The sequence below is a fragment of the Halictus rubicundus genome, chromosome 6, assembly GCF_050948215.1.
Source record: "Halictus rubicundus isolate RS-2024b chromosome 6, iyHalRubi1_principal, whole genome shotgun sequence".
NCBI lineage: Eukaryota > Metazoa > Arthropoda > Insecta > Hymenoptera > Halictidae > Halictus > Halictus rubicundus.
The window spans coordinates 14,892,748-14,917,222 of NC_135154.1; the positions used below are offsets into that span (position 1 = coordinate 14,892,748).

At 42.0% G+C, this 24,475-nt stretch overlaps 1 protein-coding gene across 3 annotated transcripts in view; it reads left to right on the forward strand.

Moving 5' to 3' along the window:
• Window positions 1-24,248, forward strand: part of Poxn (paired box pox-neuro) — a 38,105-nt gene extending 13,857 nt beyond the window's left edge. Inside the window, exons 3-6 of one of the 3 annotated variants that reach the window (XM_076788998.1) lie at window positions 5,431-5,651; window positions 18,635-18,881; window positions 20,663-20,831; window positions 20,983-24,248. In XM_076788998.1, coding sequence (XP_076645113.1) covers window positions 5,431-5,651; window positions 18,635-18,881; window positions 20,663-20,831; window positions 20,983-21,499 — 1,154 coding nt within the window. In that variant the 3' untranslated portion in view covers window positions 21,500-24,248. The remainder of the gene's footprint in view (window positions 1-5,430; window positions 5,652-18,634; window positions 18,882-20,662; window positions 20,832-20,982) is intronic. The other 2 variants (XM_076789000.1, XM_076789001.1) reach the window with 2 other exon arrangements.
• The last annotated feature ends 227 nt before the right edge of the window (window positions 24,249-24,475 follow it).

The window sequence follows — 24,475 nt, forward strand, 5'->3', positions numbered from 1 at the left end:
AATGTCGGAAAATGTTACTGACTTCGATTAACCTTTTTAATGTCATTTTATTCTGTTCGTAATAATTTTCGTTTAAAAGAGACATATTTTGTCCCTCCCACGTCAAAGAATTATTAGAACAACATTTTTCTGCTCGCATGCATGACACATTACCAACAGATCTCGAATGTAAATGCAGGAATTTCAATTAAAACTTTTAAAGTATGAAGTTCTAATGTTAAAAATTTTTAATCTTTTACGATAATTGCCAGTTTCACGAAAACAAGATTTACGAGGCGCCGTGCGACGATCTCAATGATGCTGTACCACTCCTCTCATAAGCATTATTTGATAAGAACGAGTGAAAGCCCAATCAGTCGTTAACGCAATTACCATAAATTAGAATTAAAACGTCGTTAATTTTGTTAAAAACTCACTATAATAAATTCGATGACCAGATTCCAAGACGATGGAGTGGAATAATCAAATTGAACTCGTCGCGACCTGTTTATATCGATTCGCAAGCTCTTGTGGTTCCAGAATTCCATAATTCCTGAAAAAAAACTTTTAACTTCCTTCATTTTGTTTCATTTTGCTTGAACATCTTTTCTATTAACAATTGCGATAGTGTCAATTTAAAGCGAAAAAATGCATATCTTTCTCGACCTTTCTTCTTGTTAATACACCTCGCAAACTTTTCGCTATCGAAAATTCTCTTCCTGTATATTCGCTTGATCATTAATTCTACGATTCCCAAAAAAAGTAGTTTCTCTATTTCATTTGATTTCGCTTGAAAGTACTAAACGAATCAAAATAAATCAAAGCCGAACAAATGGATTTTATTGTCGAGCTTTCTCTTCTCAATCCTACATACTTCCTACTGAAAATTCCTGTTGAAAATTCTCTCTCCACATTTACACTTGCAAACGGTCGACCATTAGCTCCGCGTGCAATTCCTAAAAAATAGCTCCCGCATAATTTCGCCCGAACATAATCTTGCAACTACCGGGCGACAATGTTGATCGAACGCATCGCATTTTCGGAATTTCTTTCGCCGCCGGTCGACCGACCGCACGAATTGTTCCGTTTTTCTATGTTTTTATTCGGAAACCGCCGCGAAGTTGTCGAGCGATCTTCACGGTCGATAAATTTGCACCTTCGGCGTCGGGTTCGGGCGAATCGCGGGAATCCGACATTTATTCGCGTAATTTCGTGTCTCACTGGCAGATTTTTATAAAGATAAGGGGACAACTTCCTGCTTCGTTTTTGCCGTAATAATAATTTGGCCCCGGCGGTCGTGTCGGTCTGTCAGCTTTCCTGGCCGCGTGTAATTTCGCCCGATCCTCTCCGAGGAGGAGGCTGAAACAGGAAGCGACACTCGTCTTCTCGTTCGTGTACCCGTCCCCAAAATTAAAGGGGGGCGACTGTGCACACCTGAGAAAAAGGGAGGAGAGGCTGAGAGAGAGAGAGAGAGAGAAAGGGAGAGAGGACCGGGCGGCAGGGATTTTTAAGGAGGCGAAGTAATAATTGCCCGATAAACCCGAATAAATCGTTGCTCGCGCTGTCGGATATCGCCGATGAATAACGAGGGATCGACACGCGAGAATTTCTCCCCTTTTCATGTAATTTCTGCGTAATAACGTGCCGAAAAGTTTGTCGCCGCTGTTGGCCACCGTCGCCATTAAATCACTCGTCGATGAGGACACCGTCCGACGTGTTTCTTTTATTATCACTAATTCCCTGGACGTCCTCCCGTTTTACACTCCGGGCGATTTTCTCGGACCTTCGGAGGCACTTTTTCCTGAGAATTGACTTTGTTCTTCGCGAATAACGACCACGTTGATCAGCTCCGTGTACGAATGATAATTACACTGTGGATCTTCGTGCAAAAATTGTCTCTGTCGATCGCGAGAAATAGAACTCAAGTAAAATGTCCTTTTCTTCATCATTGATCCTAATAGACTGAAGATAGTGAACGTCTTTCAATCTTTTCACTATTCTGAATTTCAATACTGTCATGAACGCATAAAGTCTGCAGTCTAATTGGTTTTTACTGTTCTACAAGATTATATGTGTTACATACGTTACAATTGTTAGTACATTGGCAGTAAATGTAAAGTGATTCCGGTTCAACGCCGTAAACGAATTGTTCAAACAGTCTGGATGTAATATATAATGCACAACTATTGATCGAGTTATGTTTTCGACATGTACTCTGAAAATATGATTGACAATCATTTTTAATCTTATCGAATTTCATAGAAAACGTTGAATTTTTTGGCAAATATAATACAATAATTTTTAATCGAACGACGTAGAGGACGTTGGATGCCTGAACTCGGTCTTTATCTTTAACTCTGAACTCGCGGCTACTAGCGACCGTTTCCTAAGATCCAGGCAAGCATAGCGATCGGATGCTTCAATTACCATGATCGCAGCATTCCGCCACGCGTTCCATAGACGCGCACCGGCAGCCTCCCGTGAACGGCGCCCATAAAATTTCGGATTCCGTAATAATTATGCCGTTAAGTAATCGTTGGCTACCGAAACGACTGTCGAATTAGGGAGTTCTCGCGGCTGGTAAGCGACCGGCAGGATTTATGGTCGGGTTAACATCGTCCCGGGTACCCGATCGGGAACTTTTTCCCTCGCGGAAGCTGTGCGACGGTCGGAGCGGAGCCGCGCCGAATATGGCGTAACTCAAGTTTTATTTCCGCCGTCCGCCCGTGCGATTTTCAACGCGCGGTTGTAAAATCGGTGATCGATTGACGTTTTTATTCCGAGCATTACCGATTTTACGATTCCCATAGCGGCTGGGAGCCGGGGCTGCGTCCAGATCCGAAGCCGCGACGCGACGGCGAAAAATCACGAGAAACTTTGCGTTATTAGGCTTTTATCGTGTCCGGCTCCGCTGACGTTTTACGGTATCGTATATAAAGTTCGATGATCGAAAGTGGCCTGTCACGACCCGGCCGTGATTTATCGTCCGGAGAAAACCGAGAAATGAAATTTGCGTCCGAGAGACACCGTTCGGCACGGAATTATGGGTCTGCGGACCTTCCCGGCGTCTAGACTGCTCGATTTTAATCGGGTCAACGGTAGGAATTCTTTCCGGTTATTGCCATGGTTTGTCGGATTGTGACTTTCTTCTATTCTCACTGTCTTTCGACTTGGCACTTACGGTACAGTAATGCGTGCATTCATCTTTGCCCCGGATCTAGTCGAAATAGTAACGTGTCCCGAAAGAAGGAAACTTTCTTATCGACAGATTTCTCATGGAAACACTTTTATAATTCCAATAGAAAAATGAAAAGACAAACTGTTTTTACATTTCCGACAATTCCAGCCGGATAAACCGAATTTTATTCACAACAAATAGAATCGTCCCAACGCGAACTGAAAGTTATTCGTTTCGATGTGTTCGGCTCGTCTTTCATCGCGGATCGACCAACTTTCCGAAGAAAAGCTTCGTTAAAACTTGGAATTTATTGACGAATAAAAGCGTCGTCTCAGCGAGGGATCAAAGGAGGTTCGTTAAAAGTTCGACCACTAAAACCCGTGCCGTCGCGACACACGAGTCTCGTTATGTCGATAAACGCTCGATTGATCTCGGATCAGTCGAGATTCCACGGGTCGAAGCAGCTGCTCGCGACCACGCGTCAAATGAAATTAACGCCTTCACGAAATAACTCTGTTTCGCCTTCGTTCTAATAGGCGCGTTATCGCGAACACCGTTCCTCTTTCATGTTCGTTTCACAGGCTTTTAAAATGCCTAAAAGTATTAAACACACTTAGGCTACGGGACACCTAAACGGTGAACGCTTATTATTAGACCGCAGATCTTCGTAGAAATTCGTGTTTTCTGAAATTGAAGGCGCCTCCAGTGAGGCAAAGAAAATTTTTAATCATTTTATGCAGTAGAATTTGTTATAAATAGACTGCGGATCTTATGCGTTCATGGCAAAAGTGAATCGACCAGTAAAAATACTGTAAAAACTTGTGGATAAAAGAGAAACAACCCTTATTATTTACACCCAGACCCTTATTTTTCATAACGGTCCACATACTGCTAACAAGTTATTAGATACACATTTGTGTTATTTATTGTATAGGTACGTAACAAATGTAAGAAGAGCTAAAAACAGTTGACAAGCGACCAGAGTTGTAATATGAAACATCTCGGGTACTATTAGGGCTGAAACAAAAAATATCAAAATGCAGTTTCTGCCTGGTTTGCTGTAAATACTGTTCCCCGTTCAAACGCGGCTCGTTTGAACGACCCTAACAAGACTGTTGCTTCTTAACAAGTACATGGTGAGTTTTAATACGCGAAAATGGCAGCGACGGCCGCTAACAGGGAAAAAGATACAAGAAGAAGCCCGGTAATTTAACGTTTCGTCGAGTGCGTGAAAAATTGTTAAAAGCTGTAATCCAAGGCACCGAGAACCGTCCGAAAATTAGTTGAAAACGACTCGCAACGAGGATCCCCGTTCGTTCCTCTTCTGTCGCTTTCCGTCGGCCGACATCCGCCGCGCCGGCGGAACCGAAGATGATTACACACGTCCCTTCGTTTTCCAAAGGGACGCGTGCAAGAATGTCAGCCGACGTCACCTCTGTCGGGGACATCCGACTTGTCAGTGATTATTAGAGGGGACTGGAGAACCATCTGCCCCTCCGCTCCTCCCAAAATCGTATACGCACTATTAGCAGATTATTACTATTCCGATGGGCCTCCGCGTGCCTCGGAACGGGCCGATGTAGGACAAGACACCTGCATTTTGCCGGTAACTCCAATCTTTTCCCGAATTCCAGCTAATGATTTCATTATGTCCGACGTTTAGTTAACGTCCGGTCCAATCCTACGCCAGATTATTCTCGGAACCTCTTCGTTCCAATAAGATTCGTTGCTGTTCCCCTTATTCGTATTTTATCTAAATACGTATATTTATATTAACGCATACAATTTCTTTAACTATGCACCGTCTACATTCTTAATAAGCTGGTTCCTTCTAGACTGAATTTCTTTAACACGTACCGCCATCGGATTCAGATTTTGTAATCGACAATCATTGAAATTATAAAGGTACTTCCATAGGAGATTATTGAAGCCTTGTTCAGGCATGTGTTGCAATACACGTCGCTTGGTAACTAAATTAATTGAATCTCTTATAGTGATCGGTACGTATTGCGTTAACTATTACAGTTTCGTTTGAATGTAGGAGTCCCTGTGTCGAAGAAATGAAATAAATTAGTTAAAATCAAATTATTAGAGCTACGGCGATGAATAGTATTATCAGCAGTGTTGCTGAACGTATATTCGCGATTCCCAGCTGACAATAATTTATAAAAGAACAAGAGTTCGTATGAGAATTGATGGTTTTCATGTACCGCGAGTTAGAATAATTCGCAGTGGTAATAGAGAAACATTGAATTGCTCGTTTATTGTTGCAGGCCAAGCAGGAGTGAATCAATTGGGTGGTGTCTTTGTTAACGGAAGACCATTGCCCGACTGTGTTCGACAGAGGATCGTGCAACTCGCATTGGTCGGCGTCAGACCTTGCGACATTTCGCGACAGCTTCTCGTTTCCCACGGATGTGTCTCGAAAATCCTGACAAGATTCTACGAAACGGGGAGCATTCGGCCGGGAAGCATCGGAGGCAGCAAAACAAAGGTGAGTGTCGCTTATCAATTCCATTTCTCAACGTTAACTTCGCCGTATTGGTCAAAAATCATTTAATATTAACTGGGTATTCAGAACTCGGGCACAATAACGCTCGTTAAATAATTCTTACTAATATTTCCACCACTGGAATTATAGGATAATATAGTAATAGAAAATAAGAAAACAAGTCGTTCCGACTGTGCGAAACATTTTCGGAAAATCAAGTTTCTCGACCGGGTGTCGTTTAATAGCGATCCGGCGGTAATAGACTTTTAACTATGAAAGATGTAGAAATTACTTCTTGATAGAACATTCAGCGGCGATGGCAATTTTATTCGTAAACCAACAAATTATCGAGAGTGTCGTAATCTAAAAGTTCTAAAGACTGATGAAAGATTTATTTAATACGTATTTATTTCATATCGTGAATCGTAAGTCGAACTTCAATGGACCTTGCAATGCCTCTGAAAAATGATAAAGAAAACCGTAGCTCTCTACCTTAAACGTTAAACCTCTGATTTTATGGGAGCTAACGTTTCCAACTAACACTTACTGGTGTGATGAATCGCAGTCAGCATCCATGGCGTAAGAAAAAGCCTTTGCTTCGCTTAAGGCTGCGGTTACAGTGGATCGTTTTCTCTGACGGTAGATGAAAAAGGCTGCGGACGTTTAACAAAATGTCAGTCTATTATAACGTTCATTCGTGAATAACATCGACAATCTCTGTTGCTTGGGAAGTACATTTCTAAAACACCTTTAGTGCAAAAAGTAGCAAATCTGAAGATAGTCCTTAACCCATTTGCATCATTAGCGTATATATGCGCTCAATTTTCCTGGTCACTATCTCCGGAGCGTATATATACGCTCAATTCATTTTTTCTTATAATACAGAAATATGAAGTTCTTCTACTTGTAGTCATTTTTGTACTTAAATATAATTAAAAAAAAAAGTTTGATGATAAAGGTCTTCTTTTCATATTTTCTTATGATCCAGATGGGTTAATGCTACAAATACTGAATATACTGTATGTATAACGAATAGTATCACAACATGCACGTAGACAATTCATAGTTGAACGATTCTTTGTGTTTCTCCTGTGAAAAAGAAGTTTCCCTTATAATTTAATAAACGTTCGAAAATAACTCGTTCCCATAGAACCTTCGTTAAACAGATCTTAAGACATCTGTTCCATTACAATATATTTGTAAAAATTGCCTACGGGTAGAATTTCTTTCCATAAGAATCTCATAGTCACAGTTGTTTGCTTAACCCTTCGGTAAACTCTTGGAACCGACACAATTCCACTCAAATTTATATTAGTAATTATTTTTCTAAAGAAAAAAGATATTCGTTTGAATCTCTGGTGCTGACGAATTCGCATAAGAATTCACCGATTTAGTCGAAAAAGAGATCGCGTCCAGCGTAACCGCAGCCTAATGCGAGACATTACCCGATCAATCCGAGGAATTTATAAGCCTGCGATCGCGCGAAACGGAGAAAGACATTTCAAGAAATACCGAGTGGAGATACCGGAGGGTTGTTACCCTCTTCCCGTCGCAATTAGGGATACCACTACGAGGAGGACAAAAAGCGTAATAAACGCGGAGAAGATGTGTGCGTTATGGGGCGGTGACACTGATGAGAGAAAGAGAGAGTGAGAGAACGAAAGAACGGGAGAGAGAGAGAGAGAGAGAGAAAGAAATGTAGAGAAAGATGAAGGGAGACGGAGGCGCTGATGTGATTTTAAGTAAGGGCTGCGCGGGACCGACAGTGCACGCAATTATCCAAACACCTTGCAGCGGCGGCGGCGCATTTGCATAATTTCATGGGTTTGCACGGTTTTCTTGGTCCGCGGCTCGGATGTCGCGGGAAATTATCTGGGGCCCCGTCGATTTCGCTCGGGAACGACACACCTCGCCGGATCACGTCCCGATGGCCGATCGTAAAACCGATCGTTCGGGCCGAAAACGAGTCGAATTAGACGCACTTAACGGTCTTTAGACGCCCTCTTACGAGAAAAGTGAATTCCCGTTCGGCCGCGTCGACGCGTGACACGCGGCCTTAACGCGTGTTCGATTTAAATTTTAAATTCATTCCTCCGCTCGGCTCGAACCCGCGTTTCATTCAATTTAACCCCTTCCCATCCGCCCGTTTCCCTTAACGATCCACCGGGATGATTGAATCGATCATTCAATTACCGGTCGATGCGGACCGATGACAGTGCCACGGGAATGCGGCCCGGCAAGGTTCTCACGTTCTTTTTGCCGAATTGTGAATAATCTTTCGGTAATTTTATACGGATAGTGTCGGGAAGACATTGTGTGTGGGCTTCGATGAGTGATTCGAGCCGGGGCTCTCCAATAAATATGCATCTTAAATCCATTTACACCAGAACAGCATCGCGGCTAATATCCAATATGGCTGCCTCTAGCGGCCATCATCGATCGCCGGACTCGAGTGCTTCTCTTTTTAATTAGTCCCTCGTATGAATCTGTGTGGCAAGTGAAACTCAAGATGTTGCTAATATTATCGTCGATGTCGAGACAAATTGTTCGAGCTATATAATATTATGTATACCTCGTTGTACATAAATTCTAGAACATATTGCCAGCGTTTCTGCTCGGCGAATTCGCGAAGCAGCGACGCGTCGCGTCGTTCAAAGATTTTTCACAAATCTGGCGATAAAGACAGCAGTCCTAGTCATTTCCGCAAAGATTTGATTGAAATCATTATTTCATTCATAAAAATTGCGATCCAAATGATGTGTTAAACCGTGTTACGAATGTTCCGGTAATCTTTTTGGTGATTCAGACTTTTTGACGTTTTTCGTACCTATCATCCTAGAAAGATGTATGAAAGTGTCTCGCCGCTAATAATCTTACCTAACGTGACAAAATTTAAAGTATTCGTTGAAATCAGTGCATAGTCTCAGAAAGCTTAATCTCGAAAATTTCACTTTCTCCTTGAAATAGAATTTCTCGTTGGTTATCGGAAAGTAAAATCAGCGTTCGAGGGTGTAATTATCGCCTTCAACTGTTCCTGCAACCAATGAGAATATAAATTTTTCACGTTCCATGATTGATAACGCGACGCGGCGGCAGCAGGAGCCGCGCAAATTTCCTGCTCGCGGAATCGCGCGGCGCGCTCCGTTTTCCTGCATTCGCGTCTTTAGAAAATTGCAAGTTAACGAGTCCGGGCGTGCAACGACGATATCACGTATCCAGGTTGAGGGCTGGTTCGATAATCAGCGGCTGCGAGGTGGCGAGCAAGGATTATCCTCCGTCCAGATGGATCCCGCGAAACGACGCGCCGCCAAGCCGCGCGTACGAATGCGCGGCCAACAAAGCGGATGGCATGCTGTATTACCGGGCGTGACGTCACTAATGACAATATAATTGCACGCCGCTCGTACAAGGAGGATTTCTTGCGCACGCACCGCCGCGCCGCGCCGCGCCGCGCCGCGAGATCCTCCGGGTTTCGGCTTAATGAATTTATTTTAATAACGCGGCACGTCGCCGTGCGTCGACCTCCGGTGAATTGCAACCAGACTCCTTCTCATCCTCCTCTTTCTCTCTCTCCCTCTCTCTCTCTCTCGTTCTCTCTCACGGCAGCAAACCTGAAAAGCATATTTAAATTCTGACTGTGCGCGGGGACGATCACGAGCGCATGTAAACGATCGTCATCAGCGGCCATTATTGCGGCGTTATCCGTTTTGCTCGCCGACCAAGACGCCAAAATAGTCGACCCGGCAGATAACGCGTTTCTACGGATTTTACTGGAACGACACTCGCTTGATTAGTTTCTGAACGACGCACCTGGATGTCGCTCTTTTTTCCGCTTCACGCTGATTGATGCTGCGGACGCATTCGTTGGTTCGAGAGGTTTCAAACGGCGATGCACACTGGTCGAAATGAGCCAGGCGAAACGTGAAGATTCAACATTTTTAAGGTCTAATTTCTGGCCAATTATTCTCATTTTTGTTCCCATTAGGTGAATAGATTTTACAATATTTACACGTTGGCGCCGGGGCCAGTAACACTGCTATTTGCTACGGTATTTTGAAGATGCTACTACAACTTTTTCACTAATTAATATGTCTGACTCTTAAACCATGTATTATAATATATCTCAAAATTAATTGGGTCATTTTCAGAAGTTTCAAGAATCTAAACATGCACACATGCATAATTTTGTGGTAATGCGTTAAACTGATCTTAACTTTTATGACCCGTTCGTACCAATCCCAATTTTCAGTATTCGGTTTTCATGAAGACGTAGATGTACATTGACTCGTAGTATTTTATTTAATTCCACAGATGAAGTGGAATCAGTTTTATTCAGCTGGCAAGCTGTTTTTGGCCACTGTGTGACGGCGATTTCAATGCCCGCAAGACACGGTCGCTCGATCTTTCGCGAGATTGTCGCGAACGTGATGATGCAGTGACGCACGGTGATCGGTTTACACGAAGATAAAAACGAAATTTTAAAAAGAAAGTTGCCGCTGCATTATTAATATTATTAGTAAACTGCGGATTTTTATAACACGTCCATGCATCGGTTGCAAAAAAAGGGAATTGAACAGAAATTTCTTTCTTCTGCTAATATTCGCACCGTTTTGTATTTAAACTACTTATTTTAGCCGTAAACGCATAATGTCCGCTGTGTACTATTGAATTTTTTAAGATTACACTCGTTTTTGTTTGTCTTTCGCTCAGTTTCGAATTTTAAACACAGACATACTGCATTCCGCGTGTGGCTCGGCCCCTTAATTACACGGTAGTTTTAAATCGACCGCCTTTCCCGAAAGCTGCTTTCAAGTTTCCCTTCCCTCGGAAAAACAGCTGGAATTTTTGCCGTCTAACGAAAAGGAAGGCCGGTGGGTCGTGAAATTACAGCTTGCCGTTTTAATGATACTTCTGGACGGAATCGCTTCTTAGATTTGATCTTACCACTTAAAGGAGTCGCAGTCGTTGGCATGTCAGACGTGCAGCGACTATTCTCACAAGATATTGACAATACTCCGTCACAAAATTCATGTAACATTTATCACTGTAACATTTCCTAAAACTGAATGGAAGATTTCGGAAGTAAATCGTATCATTAATCTATAAAGAAGTATTATTAAATCTTCTTATACATGATGCTTCTTTGACCAATTTCTTTTCGTACTCTTGTAGGTGAAACACAAAAACGTAACGATAATCATTAGTCTTTTATGTAACATTTTCGTGTGCCGTGCGGACTGCTGATCAGACAAGGTATAAAATACTAATACCTGCGATGATTATTATTTTCGACTGGATCTTTTTATACTTCACTTTCCATAGGTACGAAAGAAAAGTTACATTACTTATGGAATGATGTTGCATTTTCGTTGACTACCTCATAGAAGCTAGGACAAAATGTGCTTCACTTTTCAGAAGATGAAAGACACCTTACAAGCAAAACCAAGATAAAAATTCCATTAGGGTCTGTCGATATAAAGCTCTTCCCGCATGTCTTATCAGACGAAGATTATTATCCTATTTCCTTCCTATACATTCGTAAGTCAGTGTTAATTTAAAACACGAACGTGGAGGAACAAGTATGATCATAACCGAGTTTCGAAATAAATTTCGCTGGTAATATTAGCACGCGAGCCATCAACCAGAAGCTGGATTTCTCAACAGCGGTATATCGATCGGATTCGCTCGCGTTGAATCGTTATCGCGGCCTAATGGATCGTCACGCCAGTTAGGATCGCCTCTCTCATTATTTCCCAATCGGTCGGGTTAATTCGCGAATTAATTGCCGAACTATCGTAACGATCTACACGTGTTCTCGGTAACGTAACGTTTTCGAAGCGTGTCCCAGGTACTTTCGTTATTATCTCCGTCACCCGTAGTACATACGTGCTCGCACACCGGCCGCGATACGCGTCCGATAATGGACTGCCATCACGGCAGAGGAAATTGTCTCATGAAAAATGTACGCCCCGTCGAAACGCCGATAATAAAGAGGAGCACCCGAGAACCAGCGAGAAAATCGTGTGGCAATCTTCTTTCGTCTTCTCTTTTTCTGTGTTTGTTTAACTGGCCCCCTTTCGCACAGGTGTTCCGAACCTCCCCTCTCGCTTTCTCCGTCTCCGCCTGTCCGCGGTGTCGAAAGCTTGGATCGTCGATATTTTTTTTTCTTCAAAAATTTTTCACCTTTCCAGGAACCGATCCCGCGAAGATGCGCATCGCCAAAATTATCCCGATGAAATACAGCGTTATAATGAAAATTACCGGCACCGTGTTTGCGTAATATTAAATTATTGCGGGATACTTGAAAACTCCGTGGAGGAAGTAAAAAGGCATACGAAATTACACGCTCGTGAGGAGTGTGCGCAAAAAACCATTGTATTTTGCAGCGAGGACGGCGCATGATTCGCGTGAATACCGTAAATTGGTCAATTTTAAAATACTTGCGGTAATCCGAGTAATTTCGGTCTCTGTGCAAACTCAAAGGGGTGAGTTGTGCATCCGTCGCCGTCGATACTGTGAGAAAATATTATTTCGTGATTTTCTTGACATTTAATCCTTTCTGTTTGACCGCATCGCGATATTGCTTTACATTTTCAGTAGACTGCGAATTTTGTGCATTTATGGCGAAAATGGGTGGGTGTGATTTCCAACAATAAAATACTCTTCTCACAGCTTAATAAAACCGGCAGAGAAATAAATTCCTATCTGGTTCCCATGTCTTCCAATTAATGCAAACGCTTTTGCACAAAAATCCGCAGTCTAATTATCAGTAATAATTCAACGAATATTTCACAGGTAACGTTTAGAGAATATGTCTGAACTAGAATACGATAACGTTTCTACAGAATATGCATCTCGAGCAATATTGTGAACACTTTATTGCACTTAGTGTTGCATCTAGACGATAGCTCGTCTACCCAACCCTCCGAGATCCTCGAGCAACAGTGATTTCCATTTTTGCACCATAAATCCTCGCGAGCCGGATCGATCGGTATTCCCATCGAGGGTGCAAGGAAAATCAATTTTCCACTAAATTAACCGCTAAATTACACTCCTACGTGTAGCGAGCCGCATGTATATCAACGGAGTGTCATCAATATTCTCGCATGTAGACACCCGCTTTTCTCGACGATCCTCGTGTGTCGATCGGAAGCTTTTCCATTTATCTGGTAATTAAGATCTCCCGGGGGGCGGCGATGGTGGTTCGCGACCGAGCCTCCCGACACCATAAGTATTAATTTTTCGATGAATGATTTAGTAAGAGCCGATAATGCGTCGTGGAACGTGGAAAACAAACATCATGGGATTCGTGCGTGAACGTCCGCCATGTTTGCACGACGAGCCTTATAATGTGCGAACATCGCATTACCAGTAATTTTATTTAGATTGCACATTTCTAACGAGCTTGCGCACGATCGATGCGCGACATCGTGAAAAATTCAACGGAACTGCGAAACGAGTTAGAGGAATTCCTCCACTGATTAATTCGATGCCTTTTTATTGCGAAGGTACTTTCAAGTGAAATATTTTCCTGCCAAAATGATTTTGGGATTTCGATGTATCAACAATGATGTTTATAAAAGCCTACATGCCTTGAGGAAACGGATGGATAATTAAATTATTAGTGACAACACATGTTTGACAGTATGTTTGCAAATTAATGCTTCATTAAATACTTGATAAAAATACAAAAAGAATTCGATGTAGTTAGACTTACATATAAAAGTTCTATTTTCCGTACTTTTCAATTGATAGAAAATATTGCTGAACCGTTTTATGTTTTCTGTGCTGGGAGATTCTTTTGCTCATGCTACTCACTCGCCAGACGCCATCTTGGTTCACAGAACGGAGTCGCCAGAATTTCCAGGAAGATGCAACTTGCGATTACTGAGATGGAAAATGCTTTTATATTTAACTCCCAGTCATTGTAATTGAGATAGAACTTTTCGCAGAAAAATCCGCGGTCAACAGACAACGACAACCAAATATAATTTGTTATAAATCGCAGAATTGAATGGCGGCTACAGGGGTCCCGAAAATTCGCGTAAATGCGACTTATTCTTTTGTCAGCGTCACTTTACAACGCTCAATCGTCGAGCTCGTCGGGACGTTAACGAGGAGCAATTGCGCCGGCGAAAGTGCGGCTTTAACTGAAAGTGGATAATTCTCGAGCAGGGGTGCGAGAGACAGCCGAAAAGACGTTGAGACACGTCCTCGTTGGACTTATCATCGGTAACAGCCAGGAGCACGGTAACGTGGCAACCCTTCACCGGTAATTACCGGTCAACCTGTTCGATAGTTTACGTTATCTAACGTTTAGCGCCAGATGTCTGTCCGGCTCGGCCAATTTCCTTTTGTGGTGTGGCACACCGCACACGCACACGACAGACACCGTCGATCAGCGACTCGTGTCTGCCCCAGGACAACGATATGTGGTCGACAACGAGAGAGAGAGACAGAAGAGAATGAGAGAGAGAGAGAGAGAGAGAGGTGGCCAGGCATTGGGACACATACACCGTGGCTAGGGGTAATTGTGGAAATGACGACGGAAGTGTCAGATTAGAATCTGAGATGCTCCGGGGAGCACGCGATGTGTGTCCCAACCCCTGAGACTATTAGGCGAACGAGCAAGCTACCCCCTTAAACGTTCTGGCCACCAGTGGTGCTTCCATATCGGTGCTATTCAATGGACACCGGCCCATTCTTGCTACCTTACCTTGCCACGTCCGCTGTAACATCGACCTCGATTGATCGGATAGCCTGTTTGGCACCTTCTATCGACTAGGTGCACGTGAACGGCTCGGAAGCCAGACAATTTAAGTCCAATCCTTTCCGAAAACGATGTATTAGGTTGTCCCAAAAGCTCTCGACGTTGTCAGGCAACAAGAGCATACACAATCACTCTCAATAATATTCTGACACTCTCAAAGGGACGATAACATTTTTAATATTCGACCACACGATTTGGATTTTGTTTTTTTTTTTTTTTTTTTGAGAAGTTAGAAGTTCCTAAAAAATTGTAGTTGTTCGGAATTTCAGAGAAAATACGAAAAGTTGTTTTTTACAACATTTTTATGTGTGAAAAATACGTTTTGTAGATCTGTATCAATTATCCACATTTCCAAAATTTGATCAAAGTCAGTTGTTTCGAGAAGAAACGACAGGCATCGAAAGACGTAAGAAAATCCAACTTGTATAGTCCAATATTAAAAAGGTGATCGTATTTTTAAAAGTGTCCGAACATTATTGCGAGTGACTGTACATAGAACCAGCGTGATTATCTCGAAGCTTTCATTCATTTAACTGTGCCGTTAGCTCGCTCGAAGCACCACTCTAAATTCACGTCGTGCTCATTAGTAAAAATCGAAACTTTTCAGACAAACTCAGAGAAATCCTTTATTGCCGAAACTGCCAGTCAATGAAGCAATTAAGCCGAATAGTCCGAGACGTAGATAATACTGGGAAATTATTTTTGGTGGAACCCAGTAGACAGTCAATGACCCTATCACACGGATGGGCGCACGCAGAAAATCAGTCCCCCCGTCCCATCCCCCACCCCCAGGACCATATCGTTCTCCCTCGGCTCGTGGCCCAGTGAAATCGGCGATCTCGAAAATCTGTACGCCGAATAGCATTTCCATCGCGTTAGCATAAAATTATCCGGGGGGCCGCCGGTTCATTAGCAAGTCAAATGAACGTGGCACGGATTGAGCACCACTGACACACGGGCCCCTGGGTCTCACAGGGCCCCGGTCCCATGCGAACGGAACTCACCGGCTGCCGGATCGGATGAGCCCTCCGGTAAACCGGGGCTAAACTGTATTAAAGCGCGGGTACGCGTTACTATGTATCGTACGATGAACTCTGCAATTTTCTTCGGTGCTCGCTCGATCGGTAGCTGCGGCCCGCACATCGTAAAATCCAATGAACTGCAGACCGCATAAAAATAATTAACGGGTAAAGCCTAACTCGCGATCTCTGAAACGAATAATGTGACTTTTAGGAATTCTTTTCTGAAAGAATTAACAGACTCTTTTTTTTTTAGTTGAGTATTTTAGTCAACAGTGCACACATTGTACAACTTGCACTAATTTTTTAATGGCGAAATCTTAAGAAACTCCTTAGTAACAGCCTTTCCTCTAGAAAGTTGATTAATTTTCTGTTACTTAGGCATTTTGTGAGATCTTGTAGCAAGAAAATTACTATAAATTGTGCGATATATACACACTCGAATAGCGTGTATGTTTTTAAGAAATGTCCAGTAGTGTTTCCAGAAAAAAATTAAACATCTCGTTTCTTTTTCAAATTGTTGACTATAACTTTAGAAATATGGAGGGATCAGTTAAAAAAATGTTCCTTGCGACATGCTTGACAAATGAATTAATTAACATGGAATTGTCACAAGCCTTCAAAAGAAGAGTATGTTATTAATGATGTAAATTTGTTGTTTAGGTCGTTAAACGTGTGAGAAACTGTAAGCAGTCGCTCCGACTAACTGTCGCGATTCGTCATAACAACACGGTGTACGATAAATCGCAACGTGCCCAGGCCCCTTTGGGACCTTCCCATTATCTGATTCCAGGGCAAATGTGCTTCACCTGTGAACGACATATGGCCGCTGCCTGTCCCTTTCGACGACAGTGTGACTACTTTCGGGTTAATTTGTCGATGAGATAACGCGGGGCTCACCGCACGCCACGAAAAATAACCGGGGTTCATAATCGGTAACCGTCCGGACAGCCCCACCGCATACCCATCGTGGCCCACCAAAAGGTTCTTCGAGTTTGAAGGCTTCTAACTTGCAGTCGCATTCAGAGAATTATTTCGACCCCTTCATCCAAGAGCGTTTAAGAATTTTAGTAACATCTGACTTCACTCGCATGGACGTAAAATATATTTTCAAATATATTCTCAAGGCTACCGAAAAATTATATTTTCATTGAAAAATAAAAATCTGCTTAGCTAAGTCGTTGACAGACAGTTAGAAAAATTATAGTTACAGTTAGAAATTATAATTTCATTGAAAAATAAAGATCTGCTTAGCTAAGTCGTTGTCAGACAGTTAGAAAAATTATAGTTACAGTTAGAAATGATATTTTCATTGAAAAATAAAGATCTGCTTAGCTAAGTCGTTGACAGACAGTTAGAAAAATTATAGTTACAGTTAGAAATTATATTTTCATTGAAAAATAAGGACCTGCTTAGCTAAGTCGTTGACAGACAGTTAGAAAAATTATAGTTACAGTTAGAAATTATAATTTCATTGAAAAATAAAGATCTGCTTAGCTAAGTCGTTGACAGACAGTTAGAAAAATTATAGTTACAGTTAGAAATTATATTTTCATTGAAAAATAAAGACCTGCTTAGCTAAGTCGTTGACAGACAGTTAGAAAAATTATAGTTACAATTAGAAATTACATTTTCATTGAAAAATAAAGACCTGCTTAGCTAAGTCGTTGACAGACAGTTAGAACAATATCTATACTACTTTTTCTAGTATTTTTAAATATATTTCAGAACGACCGATCGACTCCACATTTCTATAAGATTATAATTTTTCTCCAAAAATATTGTTGGTTGAATTATTGAAAGATCTACTTAGAAAAATGGACACCATTTTGTCAAGAAGTTTTTCAAATTTAGACCCTTCTAGTTCGAGTTATATTTATTTGCAGCTTTTGCAAAAATTTTGACAAGACATTCTATTAAGAACTCTTTGAAAGCTGCGTACAATTTCCCAGAAAACAACTCCTCTAGAGTAACATACTACATAAACAATCCTTTACACGAATCAAGATAACTGAGTAAACTCGTGTCACCGATCGAACTCGCACTTAAAGAATTAAATGCGAGATAAAATTTCTAGTTAACCGCACCGGAGGACTTGTTTGAATTTTATATACGCAATGGCGTGTGTCAAAGATACTTAAAACCGGGATCAAGATCGCGAATGGCACTCGTAAACTACTATATGCGCATAAGATTTCGCAGTTACACGAGGCGATCCTTATCAGGATCGGTTGCAAAAAAATCAGAAACTCGTGTGTGTTTAACCGAGCTAGTTTTTCTCTCATCGGCGAAAAAAAAAGGGAAAAAAGGGTAACAAACGAACTAAAGAGGTCCGTCAGACAAAATCTTGCGGGGCCAGAATCGATGGGACTCGAATTACACTATTGAATCGATAACATCGTGTTATATCTGGGCGAGGATCGCGGGCATCAACGTTTAAGTTTCGGAAATGGCCGCGATATGGATCACCCCTCGCGGGAACATCAGGTGGCGCAGCCCCATAACATTGTTCCAAGTCCCGCCTTATTCCGTCCACTTTATCTGGGGATTTCGACGATTCCGAAATTTAGCTTTCTTACCTATCGCATTATCCGGCGATCAGTGTAGTCATTAAACATGTCGGCAATTTGAGCGACTCGAAAAGGATGCGACACGTGGGGCTGTCATGTTAAGGGTATCGTAAAACTTACGCTCGCGTCTTTTCCTGTTACCAAGCCCACTATTATTCATCCTGCTTTACGATTCATTGAAAGCATAATTTACACTTAGAAACGCTTGTATCAATTAGAGAGCGGGAAGAAAAATGGCCAGGTTTGATCCTGGACTTCCAATTTTGTAAATGATTTTACTGCTGCTTTCACATATATTTCTGGGTGGTTATAAATTTATATCTTTGTTAAACCAATATCTGTAATTTTGAAGTCAACAGTGAATAATTTCGTGAGATTTAAGGTACGACACGAAACAAAATTAACCGAACGTGTTGCGCGTAATATGAGATTTGTTAATTTACTGCTGTGTCTAAAAGTCACACGGGAATCGTAACACGATCGTAAAAGCGGGATTGACAGAAATCATTAAAGGGCACTGCCAAGGATTGCATTAGTCTCGCGAGACGATCGGGGGCCGTCGGCTTAATGCTTGAAATTATGTTTTCCAGTCGACGGTCACTTGCCAACTGCTTTTTACTTTTGCAGCAAGTGGCCACGCCCACAGTTGTTAAAAAGATTCTACGAATGAAGCAGGAACAGCCGACGATGTTCGCCTGGGAGATCCGTGAGCAGCTGGCCCGGCAAGGAGCCTGCGATCCTCAAAGCTTGCCCTCCGTGTCCTCCGTGAATCGGATCCTTCGTGGCGGAGGACTTCATACTGATCACGCGGCCGTCGAGAATGGTTCATCCAGCCCGTATGCTTCGCAAGTCTCGACAAACGCTGCCAACAGAGGTAAAATTATCCTCCTCGATCCATAATTAATCTACGCATTAAAAATAGAATTTCAACAGTGCCACCTTAAAATAGAATTACAGAGTTTACACGATATATGTCCGAACGACGGGTCTAGCCAGGGACATGTATCGGCCAGGAAATACTATTCATTGATCCACGACGAACGGGGAAAAGGACAGCGAAGCCAGTGGCAGTGGGGATAGTTCTGGGACATATATAGAGTAAACACTGTAATTAGAGTTTTCGGTTCAAACGAAATCAAAATATGTGAAACCACTTAGCGTGGAATTCGAATGGAATGAGAAAACATGTTTGCAAAATGATTGATATTTAAATGACTTGAAAGGATAATTCCCTTATTTTTTCTTGGTATCATTGATATATATCATTTGGAAGTCCTAAATTGCTAAACCGAAGCCAGTTGTGATTCGTGTGCGCCATCCAAGCTTCGTGAGCCATTATGCGGAGGAAAGCTGCGTCGCGAGTGCGCCATTACAGGCTAATGATCCCCTAAACATCTGTCCCGTATCCGTGGGCTCGTTGTCTGAAATTTTTTCGCATTGTTTTGCCCCTTTCGCCGCGCGTCGCTCGCGACTCGGCTCCATAGATGAGAGGCGAGCCTGGCAAAAAGAAGGAGCGGGACCGGTCGCAAAAATGCAACGATCGAGATCGGAGGGCAAAGGGGAGGACGAGGAAAGAAATAGGAGATGGCGTGTCGGTTTTAGGAGAGGAAGGAGGACGAAGGGAGGACGAGAAATTCGAAAATACCCTGTGGCCGATTGACTCGTCAGCGGGCTGCCGCGAGACGATCGACACGCAACCCCTTAAAGAAACTGAAAATTTGCCTCACAATTTACCTCGTTTATTCTGCAAATTGTCTCTAAATTCGATCTTTTTTTCACCACCGTGGAGAAATTGCATCACGGAATTCGAGCCCAGAGAAACCGCCGCCGTCCGAACGTATTTACGTGGCGCGCGTCGATAATCTGTTTCCGCGTCACCAATCAGCACGGAATCAAAGAAATCGATACCCTAATTGCTCACTCTCGATCGGGAAATAGATTTTTCCACCGTAGAATTTGTCCCCCGTGTAACCGTGAAAGGGAAAAACGACCAAGGGAATTTCATAATTCAGTCCTTAATCCTTCGGACCGGTCAACGGCACTTAGGCACTTATACGTAGCATCGTTAAATCTAGAGTGCTATAAAAATTTGTCTGTGATACCAAACCATGCCCAAATATGATCGAAAAAGTTTTTTAGTTCCACGTCATTTGGTTCTCCCGCGATAAATTCCTAAAGATCACCCATCTTCGGTGATCGAATCAGCGAAACAAGCATCAAACAGAACTGTATATCTTTCACTTTACATTATTGTGTATTACAGAAAGATATACTCGATTTTTATTACGGGTAAATTCTTATTAATTATTGTCTGTCATGGTGACGCAGGTTTGAGGACCCTGCTAAAAAAACAATGAAAACGGATACCCTGTTTCTTCGGTCCCCTTTTTCGTCTTATTTCACCGACCTCAATTTAGACCGACGAGCTCGAAAATGTAGACATTAAACATGAAGGAACCCTCGCATGCTTCATTTTTTCGCAACACTGCTGTTGTTAACTCGGCAACCGGTTCCATAATGATCGTGATTAGTCGATCTCGGCGATCCGATTAACACCGATTCGTAGTCTAGAAAGCATCGAAATACCCAAGTGTTTTGTTGAGGAGTTTCGTATAAATTTCGATCGTTAATCGAACTTATACGTTCCGATTGCAGACGCGTTAATGAGGACGGATTACCAGCTGTTTTATCCGGGAGCGTTGGGACCGCTGCACATCTCCACGACTTCCGGTAACACTAGCGCGCCATCTTGGAATCCGAGCTTCTACTCGTCTTTGTACCAAGCCACCACGTTGCACTTGCATCATGGAATGCAGTCGTTCACGTGAGTATTCCTCACTTTTCAGCCAATGTTAAATTACGTACGGTTTGATATTAATAAATAAATGGACATGGAGCAAATAACAGTAAATTTTAAGACGCCCAAAATACAGTTACAAACACAGCGATTGAGAAAAGCGAAACCCTGTTTGCAGATCGTTGGACGTGGAGCGTCTGTCGGAGCAAAATGGCGGGGCAAGTCAGGTGGAGCTGAAGTCCAGTTCCAGTTCGATGACCGGCAGCGACGATTCGCTGGACAAGAGCGACCTGGACGAGAACACGGAGTCCCAGGACCACTACAAACCGTTCCAGAACTCGCCGACCATTTTGGAGCTGGGCCAGAAGATCGGCAGCGACCGCAGCGCCTTCGTGAGACACAGTACTTCCGGCTCGTCCGGAAGTTTGGAGAACGGGCAAAGCCCGCCGCCGATCGGCAGCGAGAACCAGAAGACACCCTCGCCGAGGATCGCGGAGACCGGAAACGAGCAGAACTCGATGGCCAAAGAAGCGGCGGCTGAAGGAAGGCCGGCGCAACCTCAGCGAAAGAGGAACCCGTACTCTATAGAGGAGTTGTTGAAGAAGGACGAGAGCAAGAGCGGCTCGAAGAGGCCGAAGCTGACGAACATCGGGGTGGTGCAACCCTGCGGAGTCGTCCTCAGCAAAGAGATCTGAGGAATCGGCGATGAAACTGATCGGAGATACTGTAATAGTCTAGCGATAGAGGCTAAGTCGATTGTCCGGCTTCGGACGAGTCTTCGAGGATGTTGCGGACGTTTACACGACGTGGGAACTCTTCGGGAGGGTAATTATGGAGACCAGGACGCGGAAGTGACGTTTAGCGTTGTATTAGATTGAGTAACGATTCTGTGGCGATTAGGCAGTTGGTACTCGGGTATATTTTGTTGGAGACGGTAACTCGGTTACGGTGTCGTTTGGGTTCTTTGGACTGGGATGACCCGGCTGCTGCTGTTGCGAAATAGAAACTTTCGTAGTAATGATTAGACTGTGGATTTTTATGTGTAATAGAAATTGTCTGCATTCCTTTCGAGACACGGGAGCTGCATAGCTACATAGACAACATACAGCGAAGACAGAGACTCATTCTCTCCTTCATGCTTTTAACGAGTTGGAAGAAATGCAATACGTTCTTTGAATGCTTGTACTGTTTTGCATTTTTTAGACCCCCAGTCTAATAATAATAATTAAATTACTGTTGGAAAAAAGAGTTTGTTGGTTGGCTATTTCTGATTGTCTGGGCTGCAAAGTGTAAGATAGAAAGGAGTCTAATGTTAAAGGGGATCTTCGTTTTGTTGAAACTTTCTTGGAACTCACAGGACAGTAAACAATCAAAATAATTACTCAATCTAGTATGATTCTAAGAGCAAAGGAGTATCGGAAAGAAACGGTGAAGGTTTATATTTGACGTATATGGCTCGATACTTCATTATATAATCTCACTCTTTGGTGTTATGTGGCGATGTATTTGTTTATGTCACCGGTGAAGTGATATTCTGTACAAACGGAAAACAATGCTGTAAAATAGAGCAAATAATCGAAAATTTCTCTTGTCCTTAACGATCGCATCTATTCGTAAATTGAACAATTTGGTAGAGGATTGTACGGAAATCCAAAGAGAAAGATTAGTATTACCGTTACAGAAGTTGTAGTGTTTACTATAGCTTAGGCACAATAATTTCCGTACATAAGTGAGCGTAAAATGACTATTTAATTACTACAAACATTTTTATGTAATTTCAAATTTGCCTTTGCATTCTTATTTCGATTCTCTCTATGTTCATCGGCTTTGTATCACTATTATAATAAAAAAAAAAATAAACAATTTCGAATCGCCAAAATGAATATATCGAACGGTCATAAAAATCAAATATAAACTGTCCGTTTTCACACAGCAGGAGAATCGATGAACAGTATTTTCGAATGCTGAGGAATATTCCCGCATTTAGTGTCTTCGATCGTTTAAGTTCGTCGGAACGAGTACATAAGAGAGCCTAATTTATTTTAAAGTATTTTCAATCTACCGCAAATCTTCTGCTTGTTCTGTTAAACTAGAATTCTACGATTTTGTTCTTCACAAATCAAATTATCCGAAGGATTGTAGTTGCATTCGACGACTGTAGGTCCCGGGACGATCAATTTGAAGCGGCGAACGTGACGTTTTAATGTAGAAGTGTAACATAATTTACCAAAAAACAGAGAACATAATGGTTCTGTATTTATAAGGTCACTTTACAACCGAGAGTATAATTAGTACGGCTTTGTCGATGTCCGGGACGTTCGATCGCCGCCATGTTGGCGAGAAACGATGCGGGAACCGCGTCGATTAGGCGTAACGATTAGCATCAATCGTCAAACATACATATTCGACTGTAATATTGTAGGTTACACGCGTAAGTCTGTTAAGCTAATTTATGACTAAATTATTATTTTTGTTTCTCGATATTCCTCGACGCTCTATCATTGACACGAGAAGTCATTAAATGTGTACCCGTAAACGTCACGATGATAATGTACGATAAAGCATATTCGATAACGTAGACATTTTACGAGTTCGATGGTTTCCGGAAGATATAGGATTTCCCTGCGTTGTATATTAGATTTTCCATGTGTTGTACGCTGTATCATTTCGTTTTGCGAATGGAACGACGCCATATTATTCTATTTAATGTACGATATATTTAATTTCGTTAGGTCGGAGGAACATTGGCGCCCCAATAAAATAGAATGGCTAGTAACACCGGAGAAACGCTCTATTTTATTTATTTATTCTTCTTGCGTTTTTGAAAAATCAATGGTAATTCGAGAATAACTCTGAGCTTGAGTGCCATATCTTTGTTTTCGTTAGAACGATTAAGGAAAATTGTCATAATTCTCCCGACGATTACAATGTTAATTGCACTTCGATCGAATTCTTGTTTACAGTTTTCAAATATATCTAACAGTATAAAAAGATACGAACTGCATATATGGTAAAACTATTTCTCCTTAGTGTAACAAACATTATACATTTAAACGTTATACGATTAGAAGATTTGTATGATACGATCCGAACGGAATCAAATTCCCGATACCTCGACGTGTACAATATAATTTTGTAAATCGTAATTATAATTTGTGATCTGCGTACTTTCGTTTGATAATTTCCACGAACGATGTTATACTTCATAGAAATAAAAGTACGTTTAAAAAGGATCAGTGGACAGCTACGTCAATCAATCTAGTTTGACACACCATTGAAAAGAAAGCTAGTTATAAAGTGACCCCAACATTTCTTAATTTTAATTTTTGCGTAAACTTTGCGAACAACTTCTGCCGTCATTACTCACAATATTCGCTTTGTGATTGCCGTTTAAATGTGCGCCAGTTGAATATACTGAAATAAATGTGACAGTGTAGAACTTTACTTTTTGTATTTTATATTCGAGTATGCTGACGCGTTACGTATTACTCCTACGACTTGAAAGCGGAACAATCAAATCATTCTGCCAAGAAAATCCATCATCTATAACCCATTGTTCGCTTGACGTGAGCAAGAACTCATTTCTGTGGCAGATCGATTAGTTGTAGTTCACCCAGACAGAACTGTTTTCGGTCTACGAAGTGGCTGACTAATTCTACTTGCCAATTCTA